General features: G+C 40.0%; 1 protein-coding gene across 1 annotated transcript in view; it reads right to left on the reverse strand.

Moving 5' to 3' along the window:
- Window positions 1–19309, reverse strand: part of YTHDC2 (YTH N6-methyladenosine RNA binding protein C2) — a 173449-nt gene that overhangs the window by 19212 nt on the left and 134928 nt on the right. The window contains exons 26-28 of the mRNA XM_089684728.1: window positions 12917–13206; window positions 9889–10063; window positions 6706–6909 (exon numbers count right to left, since the gene is read on the reverse strand). Coding sequence (XP_089540854.1) covers window positions 6706–6909; window positions 9889–10063; window positions 12917–13206 — 669 coding nt within the window. The remainder of the gene's footprint in view (window positions 1–6705; window positions 6910–9888; window positions 10064–12916; window positions 13207–19309) is intronic.

Below are 19309 nucleotides of genomic sequence, written 5' to 3' on the forward strand. Positions count from 1 at the left end.
GAAAAGTGTGACGTACATTTGTATTCAGCCCCCTTTACTCTGATACCCCTAACTAAAATTTTGTGAAACTAATTGCCTTCAGAAGTCACCAAATTAGTAAATAGAGTCTACCGGTTTGTAATTTAATCTCAGTATAAATACAGCTGTTCTGTGAAGTCCTCAGGTTTGTTAGAGAACATTAGTGAACAAACAGCATCATGAAAGCCAAGGACCACAACAGACAGGTCAGGGATAAAGTTGTGGAGAAGTTTAGAGCAGGGTTAGGTTATAAAAAAATATCACAAACTTTGGACATCTCAAGGAGCACTGTTCAATCCATCATCCGAAAATGGAAAAAGAGTATGGCACAACTACAAACCTACCAAGACATGGCCGTCTACTTAAACTGACAGATTGGGCAAAGAAAGCATTAATCAGAGAAGCAGCCAAGAGGCCCATGGTAACTCTGGAGGCCCATGGTAACTTTTGCAGAGATCCACAGCTCTGGTCGGAGAATCTGTCCACAGGACAACTATTAGTTGTGCACTCCACAAATCTGGGCTTTATGGAAGAGAGGCAAGAAGAAAGCCATTGTTGAAAGAAAGCCATAAGAAGTCCCGTTTGCTGTGTTCCCCACTTGGCTTCTCACAAACTGAAAACATGTGGAAGAAGGTGCTCTGGTCACAACTGAACTTTCTGGCCTAAAAGCAAAATGCTATGTGTGGTGGAAAACAGCACCGTGAAACATGGTGGTGGCAGAATCATGTTGTGGAGATATTTTTCTTCAGCAGGGACAGGGAAGCTGGTCAGAGTTTATGGGAAAATGGATGGAGTCAAATACAGGGCAATCTTAGAAGAAAACCTGTTAGAGTCTGCAAAAGACTTGAGACTGGAGCGGAGGTTCACCTTCCAGCAGGACAACGACCCTAAACATACAGCCAGAGCTATAATGCAATGGTTTAGATCAAAGAATATTCATGTGTTAGAATGGCCCAAAGTCCAGACATAAATCCAATGGAGAATCTGTGGCAAGACTTGAAGATTGCTGTTCACAGACACTCTGCATCCAAACTGACAGAAATTGAGCTATTTTGCAAAGAAGAATGGGCAAAACTGTCACTCTAGTTGTGCAAAGCTGGTAGACATCCCAAAAAGACTTGCAGCTGTAATTGCAGCTCCACTTCACAATTATGTGCCAATTTGTGTTGGTCCATCACATACAATCCCAATAAAATTGGTAATTACACATTACAAAATGTGGAAAAATTAATGAATATTTTTTCAAGGCACGGTATCACGTGGCAGGAATGCTCTATGTCAAAAGCCCAATTACAATGGTGTCATTTTTACAAGGCTCCAAACGTCAGTTTGTTGGAGAGAAAATTTGATTTTTTTTGTTATTTACTTTAAAATATTTTTTTGGAATCCATTGAAGGACATATGAATTGAGATACGGTCTGCTTATACTGCCATCTTTAGGAGGATTCGGACACTGGCCAAAAAAAACAACAAGATAACCCCTCCGTAACACAGCATGCCCTAGTTTGTGGCAAGCATTACCAAAATCGAAACACAGAGGGAAAGGAAACTCTGTGTACTCCAAGAAATATTTTCATTGTGAACAACAATACTATTTTCATTATCATTCACTGAAGAGCACAGGGATTCGGATACTGTTGAGATGTCCAAAAGCAGTCCAACTGAGAGGTATGCAACTCAGCAATAACCACAAACAGGCTCAACAAACCAAAACTGGGAACTGCCGGCTGCCCAAAAGCCGCCTGAAGAACCAACGCCCAAGATGGACATCTCGAGGGGTTAAATAATCGATCATATTTTTGCTGCACAGGGCCTTAAATCCTTTTCCTCCCTACAGGATTAAGTTGACCTACCTTCATATTAGGTTTGTTGTTACTATCAGCTGCAACATGCTATTCAAGCACAATTTGGATCATTAGATAACCCTCTTCAAATGTCTCTCCTGGAAAAACAATTACATCGCCCACATACCACTAAACTTACCTCCGAGCATTACTCTATGCTTATGACTGATTCCAACCCTAGATTCGCCACTGCTAAAGCTAGATGAATCTCCCTAGATATAGAATTTACTGACTCGGACTGGTCTGAATTTAGTGAGATTTAGGCCTAACATTTATTTCTTCTGTGTTAGGCCTCTCTACTGTTTTAGATCCTAAACTTGTCTTTTGGGAATTTTTGGGGATTTAAATCTCTCTAAATATGCTAAGCGGTTGCTGTGTATATTGTATTTCTATGCCAAAATGGTGATCCTGCTTACTTGAAAGGGCCCTGCATTGCCAACTATATCACAATGGATTACACTTATTAATTATGCACTTCCTTTATACAGGCTCACCTTTGAGCTGAGGAAAAAGAGAACAATATTTATTAAACTTGGGGGCAGGTGGATTGCTAGTCCCCTTACCTTGACCTCTCTAGATCAAGATGTTTAAGTAATGCTTTCATGATCTCAATGCATATTATGCATTTATTCCAAAGTGCATAACCCTGTTCTTAGACGTACTTGTTATAGTTTCTATAGCATTGTTCCTTGTTGCATATGACCTGTGAGACCCTGTGCGGGCGCTGTTTTTTTTTTGTTTGTTTTTTCAGGACCTTGTGAGTCTTGTTGTGCTGTTTGTTGTATGATATAGAAAAATGTAAAAAAATTTAATAAATACATCTTAAAAAAAAAAAAAAGAACCAACGCCTGAATCTGAACAAGATGAGGTTAAGATCTTACTAGATAGAGGAACTATTAACACAACCAGTGGGGAGGCATGGAGCATCAACCTGGCAATGATGCAAGTAGGCCCACAGTGTGCAGCAAGGCCTCAGGTACTCACAAACCAAGGCAGCTAGATTGCTGATGAGGGTAGGACAGCCAGAGGTGGTAAAGCCACTGTAGACAGACAGTGACAACAAACCTCCATATGCAAGCAGGTGCAGCATCAGAATTATGGCAAAAATGGTAGCTTAATGACAGGAAAGAGAGCTTGAATTTAACTCTTTCACGCCTAAGGGTAAAACAAATCTTAACGCCTAAGCACAATCTTGCAAGTTTGACATGTGTTAGTAAAACCGTACATACCATAACAACTACTTTGTACATCCAGGTGAATTATACCTTGTTTTTTTAAGGAAAAAATTGGGCTCTCATTTGGTGGTAAATGGTAATGGATATCTCCTGTTCTTTTTCTAATATCAAAAGAAAACTGGGCCAAAACAGTAAAAAAAAAAAAAAAAAAGTATTTTTTTTTTAATCTAGCTGTGTGCTTCTTGTTAATACCATAACCTACCACCAAAGAGCCCAAAATAAATTTTCCAGCTCTTGACGATCACAGTGATATGTGTATGTTATTAGTTGTTTGTACCCACAGTACAGCTCAGAGACAATAGTGCGCATTTTGTTTAGTTTTTTTTTTTTTTTACCTAAAAACACACTGACACCAATTTATAAAAAAAAAATCCTGACCTTTAACCCTGACCTAGATCAAACCTTGATCTAGGTATTTTTTCTTTAGTTGGTATATTTATCTTTTTTTTTCCCTCTATGCAAGGAGAGAGAGAGATACAGAGAGATACAATGCATCACTCTCTTCCATTCATAGAGAAAAACAAACAAGGGGGGTGGGCTGTACAGTGACTGATCATTGTGATAGCCAATCAGAGGCTATCACAGCGATCAGGTGTCCCGGGCCCCGGTCTTTGTGCTCGGAGCGAGCCGAACAGCACGCTCTGAGCACAAAGACCGGGGTGTCACTGAAAGACAGGTATGCAAATATGCAGCCCCACGGAAAAAAGGCCAGTTCTGTGAGGCCGCATATGTGAGTGACGTCGGCGTAAAGGGGTTAAACAGCATAACTTAAAAGAAGAAAGAAAAGGAGGAGCTGAGACAGCTGTTGGGAGATCTCAAAAGAGGAGGTTTGGAGCCACACTGTGCAATACCATTGCACAAAGCAGGTAAATAAAAAATGATTTTGTTTTATTTCCTTCAAGAAAAAATATTTTTAGGTTTACAATAACTTTAAATGAGGAGCTTTGGTCCCCCCCCCAAATAAAAAAATAAAAAGTCAGCAGCTACAAATACTGTAGCTGTTGACTTTTAACATAAGGACACTTACCTGTGCAGGGATCCAACACCTGAGCCAGTTCTTCACCATGCTTTGGGTCTCTAGTGCCAACATCTTGACTATGGGAAACTGTCTGTGAAGCCTTGTGCGCTGCACTCTGTGAAAGGTCTCAGTCTTCTGGGACCTGTGATGTGTCCCAGAAGGCTGTGAGCGAAAGAGGATGGGGGGTTACCTCTACCTCCCTCCCAAAAAAAAAAAACAAGTACCAAATTTTAAAGAGGAAGAGGGAAGGAGGCAAACAAGCACAACTTCCTCTTTTGGGTGAAGTTCCGCTTTAACCAGGCTCACAGAAAAACACTGGGTAAAAAAAAAAAAAAAAAAAAAGTTTACCAATGCGGTGATCTATATCTTTACAATCTAATGAACAGGTAGGAAGTGAAACAGTGATACAGGAAGCTGGGTAGCTTTAAATAGTAATAGGCAAAGTTTAGCACAGTTTTTGTGCTAAACAGCCAAAACCTGCCTATACAACATGGCGGTCAAGAGTGTGCACGAATATCAAGAATGGCTGTTTGGCTGCACTTAATTAAAGCTAATCTTAAAGTGTCAGTGAACTTTTACTTAACTAACAGATGTAGCGGCTGTGGGCACTCTATAAAAGTAAATGTAGTCTCATCGATATACAAAGGTTGTGATGTCATCAATCTGCCTCTCCAACTCAGCCAATCAGAAGAAGCTTTGTATTCATTCACAGAACACAAAGCTTCCTCTGATTAGCTGAGCAGCTTTCAGCCCAATTTGATTTTGCTCTGGGAGTAGGACAGGAAGTCTCTATCCCGCTTCCAGAACACAGCGTTGTATACTACACTGATCAAAAAAATTAAAGGAACACTTTGTAATCAGAGTATAGCATCAAGTCAATTAAACTCCTGCAATATTGTTCTGGTCAGTTAAGTAAAAGAGGGGGTGGTTAATCAGTTTCAGCTGCTTTGGTGTTAATGAAATTAACAAAAGGGGCACTAGATGGGCAACAATAAGACGACCCCCAAAACAGGAATGGTTTTACAGGCGGAGGCCACTGACATTTTTTTCCCCTACTCACCTTTTCTGACTGTTTTTCACTAGTTTTGAATTTGGCTAAAGTCGGTGTCACTACTGGTAGCATGAGGTGATACCTGGACCATACAGAGGTTGCACAGGCAGTCCAACTCCTCCAGGATGGCACTTCAATACGTGACATTGCCAGAAGGTTTACTGTGTCTCCCAGCACAGTCTCAAGAGCATGAAGGAGATTCCATGAGACAGGCAGCTATTCTAGGAGGGCAGGACATGGCCGTAGAAGGTCCTTAACCCATCAGCAGTACCGATATCTGCTCCTTTGTGCAAGGAGGAAGAGGATGAGCACTGTCAGAGCCCTACAAAATGACATTCAGCAGACCACTGGTGTGAGTGTCTCTGACCAAACAATCAGACTTCATGAGGGTGGCCTGAGGGCCCTGTGATCACTGCCTGGAACTATAGAGCTCGGTTGGCATTTGACATTCAACACCAGAATTGGCAGATCCGCCACTGGCACCCTGTGCTTTTCACAGATGAGAACAGTTTCACCATTAAAACGTGACAAACGTGAAAAAGGTGTGGAGAACATTATGCTGCCTGTTACATCGTTTAGCATGACCGTTTTGGTGGTAGGTCAGTGATGGTCTGGTGAAGCATATTCTTGGAGGGACGCACAGACTTTGACAGGCTAGACAATGGCACCCTGACTGCAATTAGGTATCGTGAATAAATCCTTGGACCCATTGTCAGACCCTACGCTGGTGCAGTGGGTCCTGGGTTCCTCCTGGTGTTTGACAATGCCCGGCCTCATGTGGCGAGATTATGCAGACAGTTCCTGGAGGATGAAGGAATTGATACTACTGAATGGCCCCCACACTCGCCTGAGTTAAATCTAATAGGGATATCATGTTTCGGTCCAACCCGGCGCTACCAAGTTGCACCTCAGACTGTCCAGGAGCTCAGTGATGCCCTGGTCCAGATCTGGGAGGAAATATCCAAGGGCACCATCCGTCGTCTCATTAGGAGTATGCCCAGACGTGGTCAGGTATGCATACAAGCACATGGGGGCCATACAAACAACTGAGTACCATTTTGAGTTGCTGCAATGAAATTTCAGCAAAATGGACTAGTCTGCTACATCATTTTTTCACTTTGATTTTTGGGGTGTCTTTGATTTCAGTCCTCTGTAGTTTGATCATTTTAATTTCCCTCAAACGATGGGGCATCCTTACGTTCTTAACAGATTACCCAGTCCATATCAGTATAGATATCCAGCATGATATTTTTCCCCGTTGATATCTGATGTGTTTCAAAGTGTACCTTTTTTTTGAGTAGTGTATATGTAGCCGAGACTACATACAGTTTATACAGCGCTCACAGCTGCTGCATCTGTTAGTGAAGTAAATACCAGCTTGGTCCAAACAAACAATTTAAAAGTTTACTGAAACATGAAGATCAACTTTAGGAAAAAACACCCCAAAAAAATAAAAGCACAGAAAACTTGGACACGTTAGTCTTGAATGGAATGAATCGGTGTGTATATCTACAGACATTTAACTATACATGTACCAACCTGAAAATGTCCAGATCCCTGAACAGAAAAGACGAGATACACCGCGCTGCTCTCCCAGAATGCTCTGTTTAGCTTGCGCTCATTGCTTGGGGTGGTGGACCAAATTCCCTTCTGCTGGGAGATCTCAAGATTCCTCAGATTGCTGCTCTTCATTATAAAGTATCGCACTGACAAATTTGGACGTGGTGAAGGAGACTTTGAAGACTGCAATACATTATAAAATAATAAACATTCTTTTGAACATGTAATGACTATTGGCATACATCATGTCTATAATGGGCATGAAATCCTTCAATCAAAACAATTATAGAGTGTTCCGTTTTAGCAACTTTCCAGGGTTGACTGCATGTAAATGTAAACTACCCACATTACTTTATTATAAGTAATATATCAGATCAATTCAGCATTTCAGTTTAGGGGCATGATTTCAAAAAATTAGACAGAATGGGGGAAATTAAAAATAGTGGCAGAGGCAAAAAATGTGCATTATTCTTCTAAACTTTAAAAGCAGATGCAGCTACTAGTCAACAAAAGGGGCACAATACCCTTTGTTAATTAGGAGTATCTGCTCCCTATCCTATGTGACAGACATGGCATTGAGTAGTTCAGCTAGAGCTGCATGTTCACAGTTCACATCCCATATACCAGGTCCGTTGCTTTTTCACTTACAGGTGAAACTCAAAAAATTTGAATATCGTGCAAAAGTTCATTTATTTCAGTAATGCAACTTAAAAGGTGAAACTAATATACGAGATAGACTCATTACATGCAAAGCAAGATAGTTCAAGCCGTGATTTGTCATAATTGCAATGATTATGGCTTACAGCTCATGAATGCCCCAAATCCACAATCTCAGAAAATTAGAATATTGTGAAAAAGTGCAATATTCTCGGCTCGAAGTGTCCCACTCTAATCAGCTAATTTATCCATAACACCTGCAAAGGGTTCCTGAGACTTTAAATGGTCTCTCAGTCTGGTTAAGTAGGAATCACAATCGTGGGAAAGACTGCAGACCTGACAGTTGTGCAGAAAACCATCATTGACACCCTCCATAAGGAGGGAAAGCCTCAAAGGTAATTGCAAAAGAAGATGGATGTTCCCAAAGTGCTGTATCAAAGCACATTAATAGAAAGTTATGTGGAAAAGAAAAATGTGGAAGAAAAGGGTGCACAAGCAGCAGGGATGACCGCAGCCTGGTGAAGATTGTCAGGAAAATGCCATTCAAAAGTGTTGGGGACTTTCAAAAGGAGAGGACTGAGGCTGGAGTCATAAAGTGCATAAAGAGCCACCACACACAGACGGATCCTGGACATGGGCTTAAAATGTCGTATTCCTCTTGTCAAACCGCTCCTGAACAACAATGTCAGAAGCGTCTTATCTGGGCTAAAGAAAAAACGAACCTGGTCTGTTGCTCAGTGGTCCAAAGTCCTCTTTTCTGATGAGAGCAACTTTTGCATCTCATTTGGAAACCAAGGACCTAGAGTATGGAGGAAGAATGGAGAGGCACACACTGCAAGATGCTTGAAGTCCAGTGTGAAGTTTCCACAGTCTGTGTTGATTTAGGGAGCCATGTCATCTGCTGGTGTTGGTCCACTGTGCTTCATTAAGTCCAGGGTCACGGCAGCCGTCTACCAGGAGACTTTGGAACACTTCATGCTTCCTTCTGCAGATGAGCTTTATGGGGATGCCGACTTCATTTTCCAGCAGGACTTGGCACCTGCCCACACTGCCAAAAGCACCAAAACCTGCTTCAAGGACCGTGGGATTACTGTGCTTGATTGGCCAGCAAACTCGCCTGACCTGAACCCCATAGAGAATCTATGGGGCATTGCCAAGAGAAAGATGAGAGACATGAGACTGAACATTGCAAAACAGCTGTAGGCCCCTATTGAAGCACCCTGGTCTTCCATAACACCTCAGCAGTGCCACAGGCTGATAGCTTTCATGCCACGTCGCATTGAGGCAGTAATTGCTGCAAAAGGGGCCCAAACCAAGTACTGAGTACATATGCATACTTATACTTTTCAGATGTCCGATATTGTTCTATGAACATTCCTTGTTTTATTGATTGCATGTAATATTCTCATTTTCTGAGATTGTGGATTTGGGGTTTTCATGAGCTGTAAGCCATAATCATCACAATTATGACAAATCACGGCTTGAACTATCTTGCTTTGCATGTAATGAGTCTATCTCATATATTAGTTTCACCTTTTAAGTTGCATTACTGAAATAAATGAACTTTTGCACGATATTCTAATTTTTCGAGTTTCACCCGTATATGCAAACAACGAACCAGTTTCTATTTCACTCTGAAACAGGTTTAATGTGGTACATGCCACAAACGACTATTTCCTGCCCCATTATAATGGTGCACTAAGTTTAGATAATTCCCTGAATGAGTCTGTGATCTTTTGCTTTGTTTCATTGTCCAACTCACCCTGAAATAATTAATGAAATATTAGAAGTAATTTTTTTCATCCAATGTTTATTCTTGCTTTCAATGATCAAAATTAAATTCCTACCAAAACCGGTTTCTAGTTCAGGTCTCATTGCTCATTTCACACTGAAGAAATTAATCCTCACTAATTGTCACCAGGACATAATCCAACATTTCCCATTTATCGCTGGAAAAGGGATAGAGAGGAAACTTGATTTTGACCTGTACTGCACGCAACTCTCAAAGTAGGCACTACACTGCACTTTGGAAAGATTACATTTCCCTTTCTGTTGTGTGCCTGGGATGTCTACACAGACGGTAATAAAACGAAAACCAGACAGAGCTTTTAAAAATGTACATCATACAACTAGATACGGTTTCATTTTAAGGCATCCAAGATGTTCAGGTATGCATTCTATGAAGGGGTGGTTTGACGCATTGTTACATCACAGTTTACTTTTTTTTTTTACAGAATACTTGTTACATCACAAAATGACACTTCCTTTCTGCCCTTTTTCATTCTTATCAACGCAGCTTCAAAGCACCTAGAGTGAATACACCCTTAAGAGGCCTATAGCTCGGATGTCTTTATTTACACGATAAGGCACATGCTGCGCTTACTAAACAAGAACAAGATAAATACCACTGAAATTGTGTCAGCAAGTACTGTTGGTCCTAGCTCTTAAAATACAGCCTGACAGAGAGACCTACAGATCAGCCTTGGCAATTACTCAGCCCCTTACCTTGACAGAGGCAGGTGAGGATGGGTTTGTACAGGGACTGGTGCAGCTAATGCTTTCAGGTAACTTCCCCAACGTCTGCTCGAATGTATCTTCATGGCGTTTTGGGTGTAAACCAACCTTTTCTTTATTTTTAGCCTGCAGAGTTAACCCTGGAGGAGGAGACTTCACATTTGTTCTGCAAAACAGAAAAAAAAGTTAAGAGAAAATGGCTGCAATAATCCATGAATGGAATGAAAGGATTCTAGCTGGGAGTTTGTTACCATTTGCACATCACACAGAATGCAAGGTCTTGCATTCAAAACAGTGCTGGATAAATCATAGCTAGACTATGATTGGTGACTAGAAGCAACATCTTTTTTTGGCCAGGTAGGGTAAATCTTCTGAAAAGTGTTTTTCACTCATCATTCTGCAAACTCTATAACTCAATAAGAGGAGTGGGACTTTTTGATATTTCCTAAAGTAGATGTGAAGCTCAGGGCATAGATATCTTCCCAACAGTATGCAGGAGTACTATAAGAAACTATTAGGCCTCTTACAAACTGAAACGTTAAAAAGCTCAGTACAGTTTATTTTTACTGATCTAAAATGCAGCCCATTATTTACAATGTGCCTGTACTCTGGTTTTAAATGTTCCTTGGTCTGAACTGTGTGATGGTTGGAGTCTGAGGGCTGCTGAAGTGACTCCTGTGTGGGAACACCTTTGCTGCAATACACTGATGGAGTCACAGACCCACCTGGAGTCTACAGTGTGGAAATATCGGTTTCTGTGGTCTGAAAATGCATGCTTGATCTCTTATTGCGAGATCATGTTCATCTGGTAAAAGGCTTGGATGTGGGGAAGCACTTTGGCACATTAATCGCCACCATAGAAAAGAAAATCTGTCCAACCAGTGAATTTCAAGTCCATACAAAAATTTGTATTTTTGGTTTACCTATAAAATCCTTTTCTTTGAGTACATCACATGACAGAGAACTTCATATTTATGACTTCTACTTTCAGTTAAATAGACATTGGCCAAAAAAAGGCAGAAATCCCCACCCAGGCATACCCATCCCAGCTCAGCTAAGCATCACTTTTTTTTTTTATAGCAAGCAATGAGGGACAGACCAGAGGTGAAGGTTTACTGTGTCCTGTGGTGAACTCCAAGCACTGAACATGAAGGGTTGGCAACACAGTAATTCCAAACATGTCCAAAAAGGGGTAACCCCACTACATTCTGCTTTCAAGATCTTTTGTACAAAACTGGCATCCACAGAGGCGTTAATATCGATCTGGTAGATTTTAGTAAACATGTGACAAGACCAGGTAGCAGGCTTACAAACTTGAACAGAAGCTTGATACTGAATCACCCAGGAAGCACGGACAATCCAGGTGGAAGGAGCAATAGCCAGGAATGCAGGAATCTTGACCTTAATAACATAGGCCTGAGAGAGAAGCTGATAAATCAACCAAGAAAAAAGTGGATTGAGAATCAGCCTGTCTCTTGCAAGGACTGTCAGAACAAACACGAAAACAGACTGTTGAAATCAAACTATAGACTTCAGACAAAATTGAACAGCACTAACAATATTGAAAGAGCGAAACGCCTTCTTCGAAGGATACTCATGATTAGGACTAAAAGGAGGCAACATAATATTAATTTTCAGGTGGAACAAAACAAACACCGTAGGTAAGAGAGAGGACCAAGGCTTCAATACAAGCTTATCCTGGTGAAGAACGAGGAATGGTTTCCTGCAGAAAAGCACACCCAACTCCAAAGACCATGTAAGCACAAGTGATGGCAATCAAAATAAGACATTGCACATAAGAACAACAAAGGAATCTCTTGGAGAGGTTCAAAAGGAAAGAAAGAAATATTGATCGCAATTTCCACTCCTCTGACAACTACGTCCCCTGAACCAAGAGGTGCTCCAAAACACCTCTTCCCAGCCCAACAGACTGGCCTCTGTCATGCGCCAGTCAGTGCCACCTAACAGTGCCACCTATCAGTGCCATATATGAGTGCTGCCCTTTAGTACCCATCAGTGATGCCTGTCAATGCCCATCAGTGCCACCTACCAGTGCCACCTATCAGTGTCCATCAGTGCAGCCTATCAGTGCCCATCACTGCAGCCTCATTAGCGCACATCAGTGAAGGAGAAAAATCACTTATTTACAAAATTTTATTCCAAAAACGAAGACTTTTTTTCAACATTTTCAGTGGTTTTTGGTTTGTTTAAAAAAAAATAAACCCAGAGGTGATTAAATACCACCAAAATAAAGCTCTGTGTTGCATGACCGTGCAATTGTCATTCAAAGTGCAACAGTGCTGAAAGCTAGAAATTGGCCTGGGCAGGAAGGGGGTATAAGTGCCCTGTAGGCTAGTGGTTAAGAAGCACCTAAATAAAATTCTATGTTAAAAAAAAAAAAACAAACATGCACAGGTGTAGAAAGGGCTCGTTTGCACATTGAGCTGTATTGATCTGCATAGACCAATGTAGGCTCATCACAACAATAGTTTTCCATGAGTCATTCTCACATCATATATGTGTAGTGTTGTGTGTAAAAATGCAGCATGTATGTATTTTTGATACATCCCCGTATTGGTATTTGTTTATCTTTATTTAGATACATTGTAATTGCACTGTTTTAATAATTTGGTTTCAGAGCGCTGGGCTTATGTTGGGTAATACACACACACACACACTTTTGGATTAATTTTAGCACAGCAGCTTGGGATAATTTGTTGTATCTCTTATATTTATTTATATTATTAATTAGGCCCCAGAGCAGAGAGAATTGGATTTATTTTTATGCAGTACAACTCGCCGCACTTCATCGCACCTTATGACAAAAGTTCAAGTGTCATTTTGTGACACTTCAATAAAGTTAAACAAAAAAAAAAAGGGGGGGGGGGAAATAACCAATGTGAGAAGTCACAACAACTCATCGCGCTATCCATCAATACCTCTACATAAAGTACCCCAGCACGCATTTTAGCATGAGGGCTGTTGTGAATGAGCCATAAGAGTAAATTCTAAATAATACCTGTCCAGATTAGGAAGGTCATCAGAAAAGTCCGTTTCTGAGCTCTTCTGACTATTACTGTTCCTCCAGGAAGATGACACAGAAAGCTCCTCGGAAGATATTGGCTTTGGTCTCTGCCCAATTCCAGAAGGCTGGCGTAAACTTGCAAACTGCTCTTCAGTGGTCAGCACAGCAATCACAGTTCGTATGGTGGCCTCATCTGCTTGTGTCCATGGCTTTGAGGGTGTCCGCATTCTCTTCAGAAACAAAATGTGCCACTTCTGCCGCAGCTGTAGCAAGAGACCAGCAGCCTAGCAAACACAAGAAGTGGTGTTAAAAAAAAAAAAAAAAAAAAAAAAAAAAAGCCTTGCCATTATTTTAAAAACAGGAATTCCACTTTAGTGTATGTATAATTTTACCTGCATTTGACATCTCAATGATTTTCTCATCAACATGTTAACACTCTTAAAGTGATTGTAAGAGGTAAATAACAAACAGGTTTACCTGCTCTGTTCAATTGTTTTGCACAGAGCAGTCCGATTCTCCTCTTCTTGAGTCCCCCTGCCAATGCTCCTAGCTCCTCCTCTTCTCATGGGAGGCCGCTTCCTATTGTGGTACACTGCAGGCTAAGCTGCCTGTCTCTGAGTCAGTGAGAAAAGAAGTAGCACGCTGGAAGTGTAACTATAGTTTTTTTTTTGCTTTGCATAGAATAAGGGTTAAAACTCCGTGCAGGTTATTTTCTTTGATATGTGTGTAATATTGGGGAAATTTCCCTTCTTGTCCCAGAGACGCAACAGGAAGTTAGAGGAAACTCTGCCGAGTTTTTAATACAGCCTGTGTCCCTACTGGGGAGAGTCACCGCTCTATGTGTCCTGGTGACCACTGCCACAGAGACAGAAATAAATATGAAATAAAAAAAATTAGCGTTGTCACCACAGCAAGAGGTGAGGGTAAAACTTTCAATGGAAGAATTGTCCTGCGACTGCAATTTTCACTTACATTCGGGAGATTTTCTCATGTTCTGTTGCGTCTGTAGGACAGACCGCAAAAGAAAGAAAAAAAAATCTAAAACTAAAAATAAAAAATGTTTAGCATATACATCCACTTTAATGTTTTGCCCCACATTGAAAGGTTGCAATTTCTGTTCTTAGATACCTCACAGAGTCACAAATACCACACAAGAGCTAAAAGAAATATAAAGGAGTCAAACCCTATGTGATCATTTTCATGAACAGACATTTACATACTTTCACATACCGTAGATCTACATATAATAAAACCTTTAATGAATCAAAAACATGTTTTTATCATATAAATCGCAAAGAGTGCACAATAATGAATATTATACAAACATGCTTTAAGGCCCTGGTGCCCAACATGCAGGGTGCATGGGGTCCACCAGTGCATATTAGTCATTCTAGACATGGAGTCTTGTGTGACCCTGTCTGACCAGCTATGTCCCAGAAATGACTTCTCCTGCACTCTAAGACCCAGAGCAAAGGTGGATGGATGAAACCAGAACTTGTAGAATTCGACCACCAATGCATATAAGGTTGTGCAGCTCAAAACAAGGCTGGGGAAGCCCGACCAGTACTGCAAAGTGAAACAAAAAGGAAGCGCACCAACCTTGCGCATTACCTCAATAAACCATAATTTTATTAAATTCAGAATAATACTCACAAACAACAAAGTAAATCAAGCATATAAATCCTCAAAGGAACTTTGGAGGTGTGAAGCCTGTGCGAGTCACATCCTGGGGGTAGATTCTCAGAGTACGGCTGATGCGTTTCGAAGGGGGTCCCTTCTTCATCAGAGCCCACTGAACAATGAGTGCTCTCTACCATATATACCCTGGGACTGGAACTGAACCCTCCCAACTGGGCTGGGCAGTCTCGGACACGGAGGAGGGGCAAAGGTGTCAACGTGTACCAACAAAACAATTACATAGTTGAGATGGATGATCTTTGTATATTAAAAAAAAAAACATTAAAACCATTGGATTCATTAAAAAATCTCAAAAATATATTAAAAAATGTGTATATTAAGTATGTAGATAGTCCGCCATATTACTATTGAAACATGCAGCGAAGGCATAAAAGATAAAAAGTAATACAATTTGAAAAATCAAAACATGAATATACAGATGTAATTATGAATAGAAATAATTCCGATTATTAGTATTACTTAGGGTTGAATTTGTGTTGAAATTTGTGTTGAAATAGGTATACTTTTCATTTAGAGATATACTCCCAAAAAAAAGTCAGGAGCCTTGGAGCATATTTCAACACAAATTTCAACCCCAAGTAATACTGATAATCTGAATTATTTCTATTCATAATTACATCTGTATATTTATTCATGTATTAATTGATTTTTCAAATTTTATTACTCCATGTCTAGAGTGACTTCTAAGCACACAAGACAAACACAGAACATGACTTAGGTCAGAAAACACTTCCAAGAAGTGTACTGGTGACTTCCTGAAAGTACCTAAAAAACCAAGGCTTTATTTTATCAACACAGCCTGACCACCAGAATGGAAGGTGTACTTCCACATGGGAAGATGGGGATGAAGACCACAAGCTGATAAGAGTTTCAATCTCAACTCTCCCATCAGAAAGGAGATGCCCCTTGAGAGAACCTGTAAGGAAAAATGCTTGCTGAAAGAACAAAATTAAAACCTATTTTGCTAAATTCTAGTGTAAAGAAACAACTTAGAAAACACAGGCCTTAAAAAAGTACATACATTTGGATTTTTAGATTTACAAAAAATGCAAAAAGAAATTCAAGGGAGCAATCAGGGTAGCAAAAATAGAATAAGAGAAACACATAAAATAGAATAAGGGGAACAAATGCCAATGTTTTTAAATATACAAAATTGTAAAACGCTTATAAATGAACAGAAAGGCCCCCTTAACAGATGAACACGGGAAGCAGATTACAACTGACTGGGAAAAGGCAGATATATTTTTTTCTAGTCAGTTTTTACAGATAAAAAGACGGGTTTGATAGTCGAAACAGTAATACTACTTACATTTCACTGAAGGTACCTTTTCGGTTTACTGAAAACCAGGTACAAGAGAGACTTGAGAAACTTCATGTAAACAAATCACCAGGCTTGGAACTTAGCTCAGTTATAGCCAAGCAACTATTTCTATTTTTTTATTAAAAGACTCCTTACTAGATGGAATGGTACCAACTGATTGGCATAGACCAAATATTGTACCAATCTACTAAAAAATAAATAAAAAGTATTCATATGTATACCAGGAAACTACAGACCAGTCGGACTACATCAATAGAATGTAATGTATTCGAGGGAATAGTAGGGGACTCTATACAGAAATCTGTTTGTCTGCATCATAAGTGACAACCAGAATAGATTTATGAAAGACTGTTCTTGTCAGACCAACCTATTCTTGTTCTATGAAGAAATCCAGTGGCTGACGTTTATCTAGCTTTTGACAAGAATTTGATAAAGTACTTCAAATGTTTAATCTAGAAATAAAATAAGGTGTGTTGGATTTGGGGAATTTGTATGTACAAGGATACAAAACTGGTTACATGAACGAGTCCAGAGTTGAGTGATAAATTACTCATTCTCTGAATAGTCTAAAGTTGTGAATGGTGTTCCCCAGGGTTCTGTCTTGGGGCCAATGCTGTTCAATCTGTTTTATTAAAGTAATTCTTAAGACTGAAGGTTTTTTTACCTTCATGCATTCCATAATTTTAAAATGTTTTACCTTTAATACATCTTTAATGATATGAGGATGGAATCATCAGCTCAATTTCACGGTTTACTAATGATACCAATGCAACACAAATTCAGCACAGGATACAGCCTCACTACAGAAGAACGTTGATAAAATAAGGGGTTGGGCAGCTACATTGCAGATGAGATTCAATATTGGGGAAAAAAAAGGTTTGCACTCAGATACCAAAAATACACATGGAAATTATACAGTAGGAAGGGTTGCCCAGGGGGAAAAGAAAAGGATCTAGGTGTGCTTGCAGATCTTAGATTTTGTAAAGGCATGCAATGCCAAGCCACAGCTAAAAAACTAGCAAAATACTGTTATGCATTAAATTATGTCACGCAATGTTTTGAGGGGAAAAAAAAAAAAACACACTTGAATGAATTTTAAATTTAAACAAATACACTATATAGCCACATTTTTTGGTAAAATATAAAAGATTGCGTTATGACAAGTAAATAGATATCTAACCTGTCACGCTTTAAAAATGCACACGCTCTTGGAATGGCAACAAACTCTGATACTTAAACTCCATAAGTAAAGCTTTAAAAATGTTTACAGGTTACCAGTTTTGCGTTACACAGGAAGTCTAATGCTAGAATTAGGTTTCTTGCAAGAACGTTCACAGCAATACCTTACATGTGTGGTGCGAACACAGTTTACATACGTGTGCACAACCTACGTATGTGTTCGCTACTGTGTGCGAGCATGGGGAGATGGGAGCACGGCAATTTTTTTTACCCCCCTTTTTTCCCCCTTTTGTCCCTTTAATTCTTTTTTGATCACTTTTATTCCTACCACAAGAAATGTAAACATCCCTTGTGATAGAAATAATCTTTGAGACATCTGGGGTCTCCCAGATCTCTCCTCTACCCCGGAAAGCATGTAATTTAAAAAAAAAAAAAAAATTGTTCTCATGCTTTCCAGAAAAAAAATGGCAGTGTTTATATCAGCCAGAACCAGAATTTAAGTCATCTGGTCAAAAGCCACCTCTATGATAACCTGGAAGCACCACCAAATTAGATACCGGGCTCTTGATCGCGCACGAGAGCCCGGAGAGACACCAGTGGACGGAGGGGGGCAAAGATCATCCCCTTCCACCACTTGTAAAAGCAATTCAGCGGCTAATTAGCCACTAGGATGGCTTTTACATGTTAGGGAATCACTGGCTGACAAAAAAAAAAAAAAAAAAAAAAAAAGATATCAGGATGATGCCTGCAGCTGAAAGTACTGAAAGTCCAGGACAGCATATGGCGTCCTATGGGTTGGAAGTGGCTAATAAGGGGACCTTAACTGTGAGCATCAAATACATAATTACAATTGTTCACTCTGGAGAAGGAGGTGCTTAAGTGGGAATATGGCTACAATGGACAAATACAGTGCTGTAAAAAAGTATTTGCCACCTTCCTGTTTTTTTTTTAATTTTTTGCATATTTGCCACACCTCAATGATTCAGATCAACAAATACATTTTAGCATTACACAAAGATAACCCCAGTAAATACAAAATGCGTGCGCCTTGCATAGGGGCACGCTCTGTGATTACAGCTGATCACAAAGCGAGGTAGAGGGTCATTCACAGCGGCTGTTTACCAAGTGATCATCTGTTTCCCAACACAGCTGATCACAGTGTAAACAGACTTGTCGGTTATCGGCAGTCTTTTCCTCACATTCTGTGACAGCGCGGAAAAAGGAAAGCCGGTAACCGGCAATTCACACAGGCAACATTTACACTGACAATCAGAGCTACAACCACATTTGACTGTTGCTATAATGTTCTTTTTATGAAATGTTGTGTTAGGTTTTATGCCAGATGTTAAGGGACGCAAAACGTCCAAAAAGTTCAACTTTTGTATTTAATTGGGTTTTGTTTGTGTAATAATAAAATGCATTTGATGATCTGACAAATATGCAAAATAAAATAAAAAATCAGGAAGGGGGGGCAAATACTTTTTCAGAGCATTGTTTATTATAATTGACTTTAGTAACTGCAATCAGCTGTTTGCTCAAAGGTCCCTGAACAGGAAGCACGGGCACAATTTAAGATTAGAAGAAAGCAGTTAGCCTTAGATTGCGGAAAAGGTTCTTTCTCGTTAAAACAGTTAAAATGAGAAACTCCCTCCCCCAGGAAAATGGAATTAGCTGAGAGTGTTGACAAAAAAAAAAAAAAAAAACTTCTAGGTGTCCTCCTCAAGAAGCAGATTTACAGGGCTATGAGAATTGCTAGAGAATAAAAATCACAAACACATACACATAGGTTGAACAAGATGGATCAGTGTCACCAGAAAACGAAGGGGACTGAGATGACCTTTCAATATTTTTCTTGTGCTAGGGCAAAAATGCAGTTGCAAGGGTAGGTCCAAAAAGATGTCCATCAAAGACTTAGCTAAATAGGAGCCTCTTGGACATAGTGTCCACATTCCAGCACTTTAGCCAGGGTGCTCTGCACATTTGTGTAAACACAAAACTTTTAATAAAGAAAAGCAGAGATGCTTTTGGCAGGCCATCAGAGCTGAAGCATAACGCCCTGGACATCTGCTTTGCATACTCAAACATGAAGGGGTCCACTGTCATGGGGGACATATCCTATTTGATGGATTTGGTCCATTCTGGATCAGTTCAATTTCACAGGTAGAATACAGCAAACGGTAGGGGTCTGC

Source organism: Staurois parvus, unplaced genomic scaffold (genome assembly GCF_062004578.1).
Source record: "Staurois parvus isolate SC_StPar_1 unplaced genomic scaffold, SC_StPar_1.0 ptg000354l, whole genome shotgun sequence".
Classification (NCBI taxonomy): Eukaryota; Metazoa; Chordata; class Amphibia; order Anura; family Ranidae; genus Staurois; species Staurois parvus.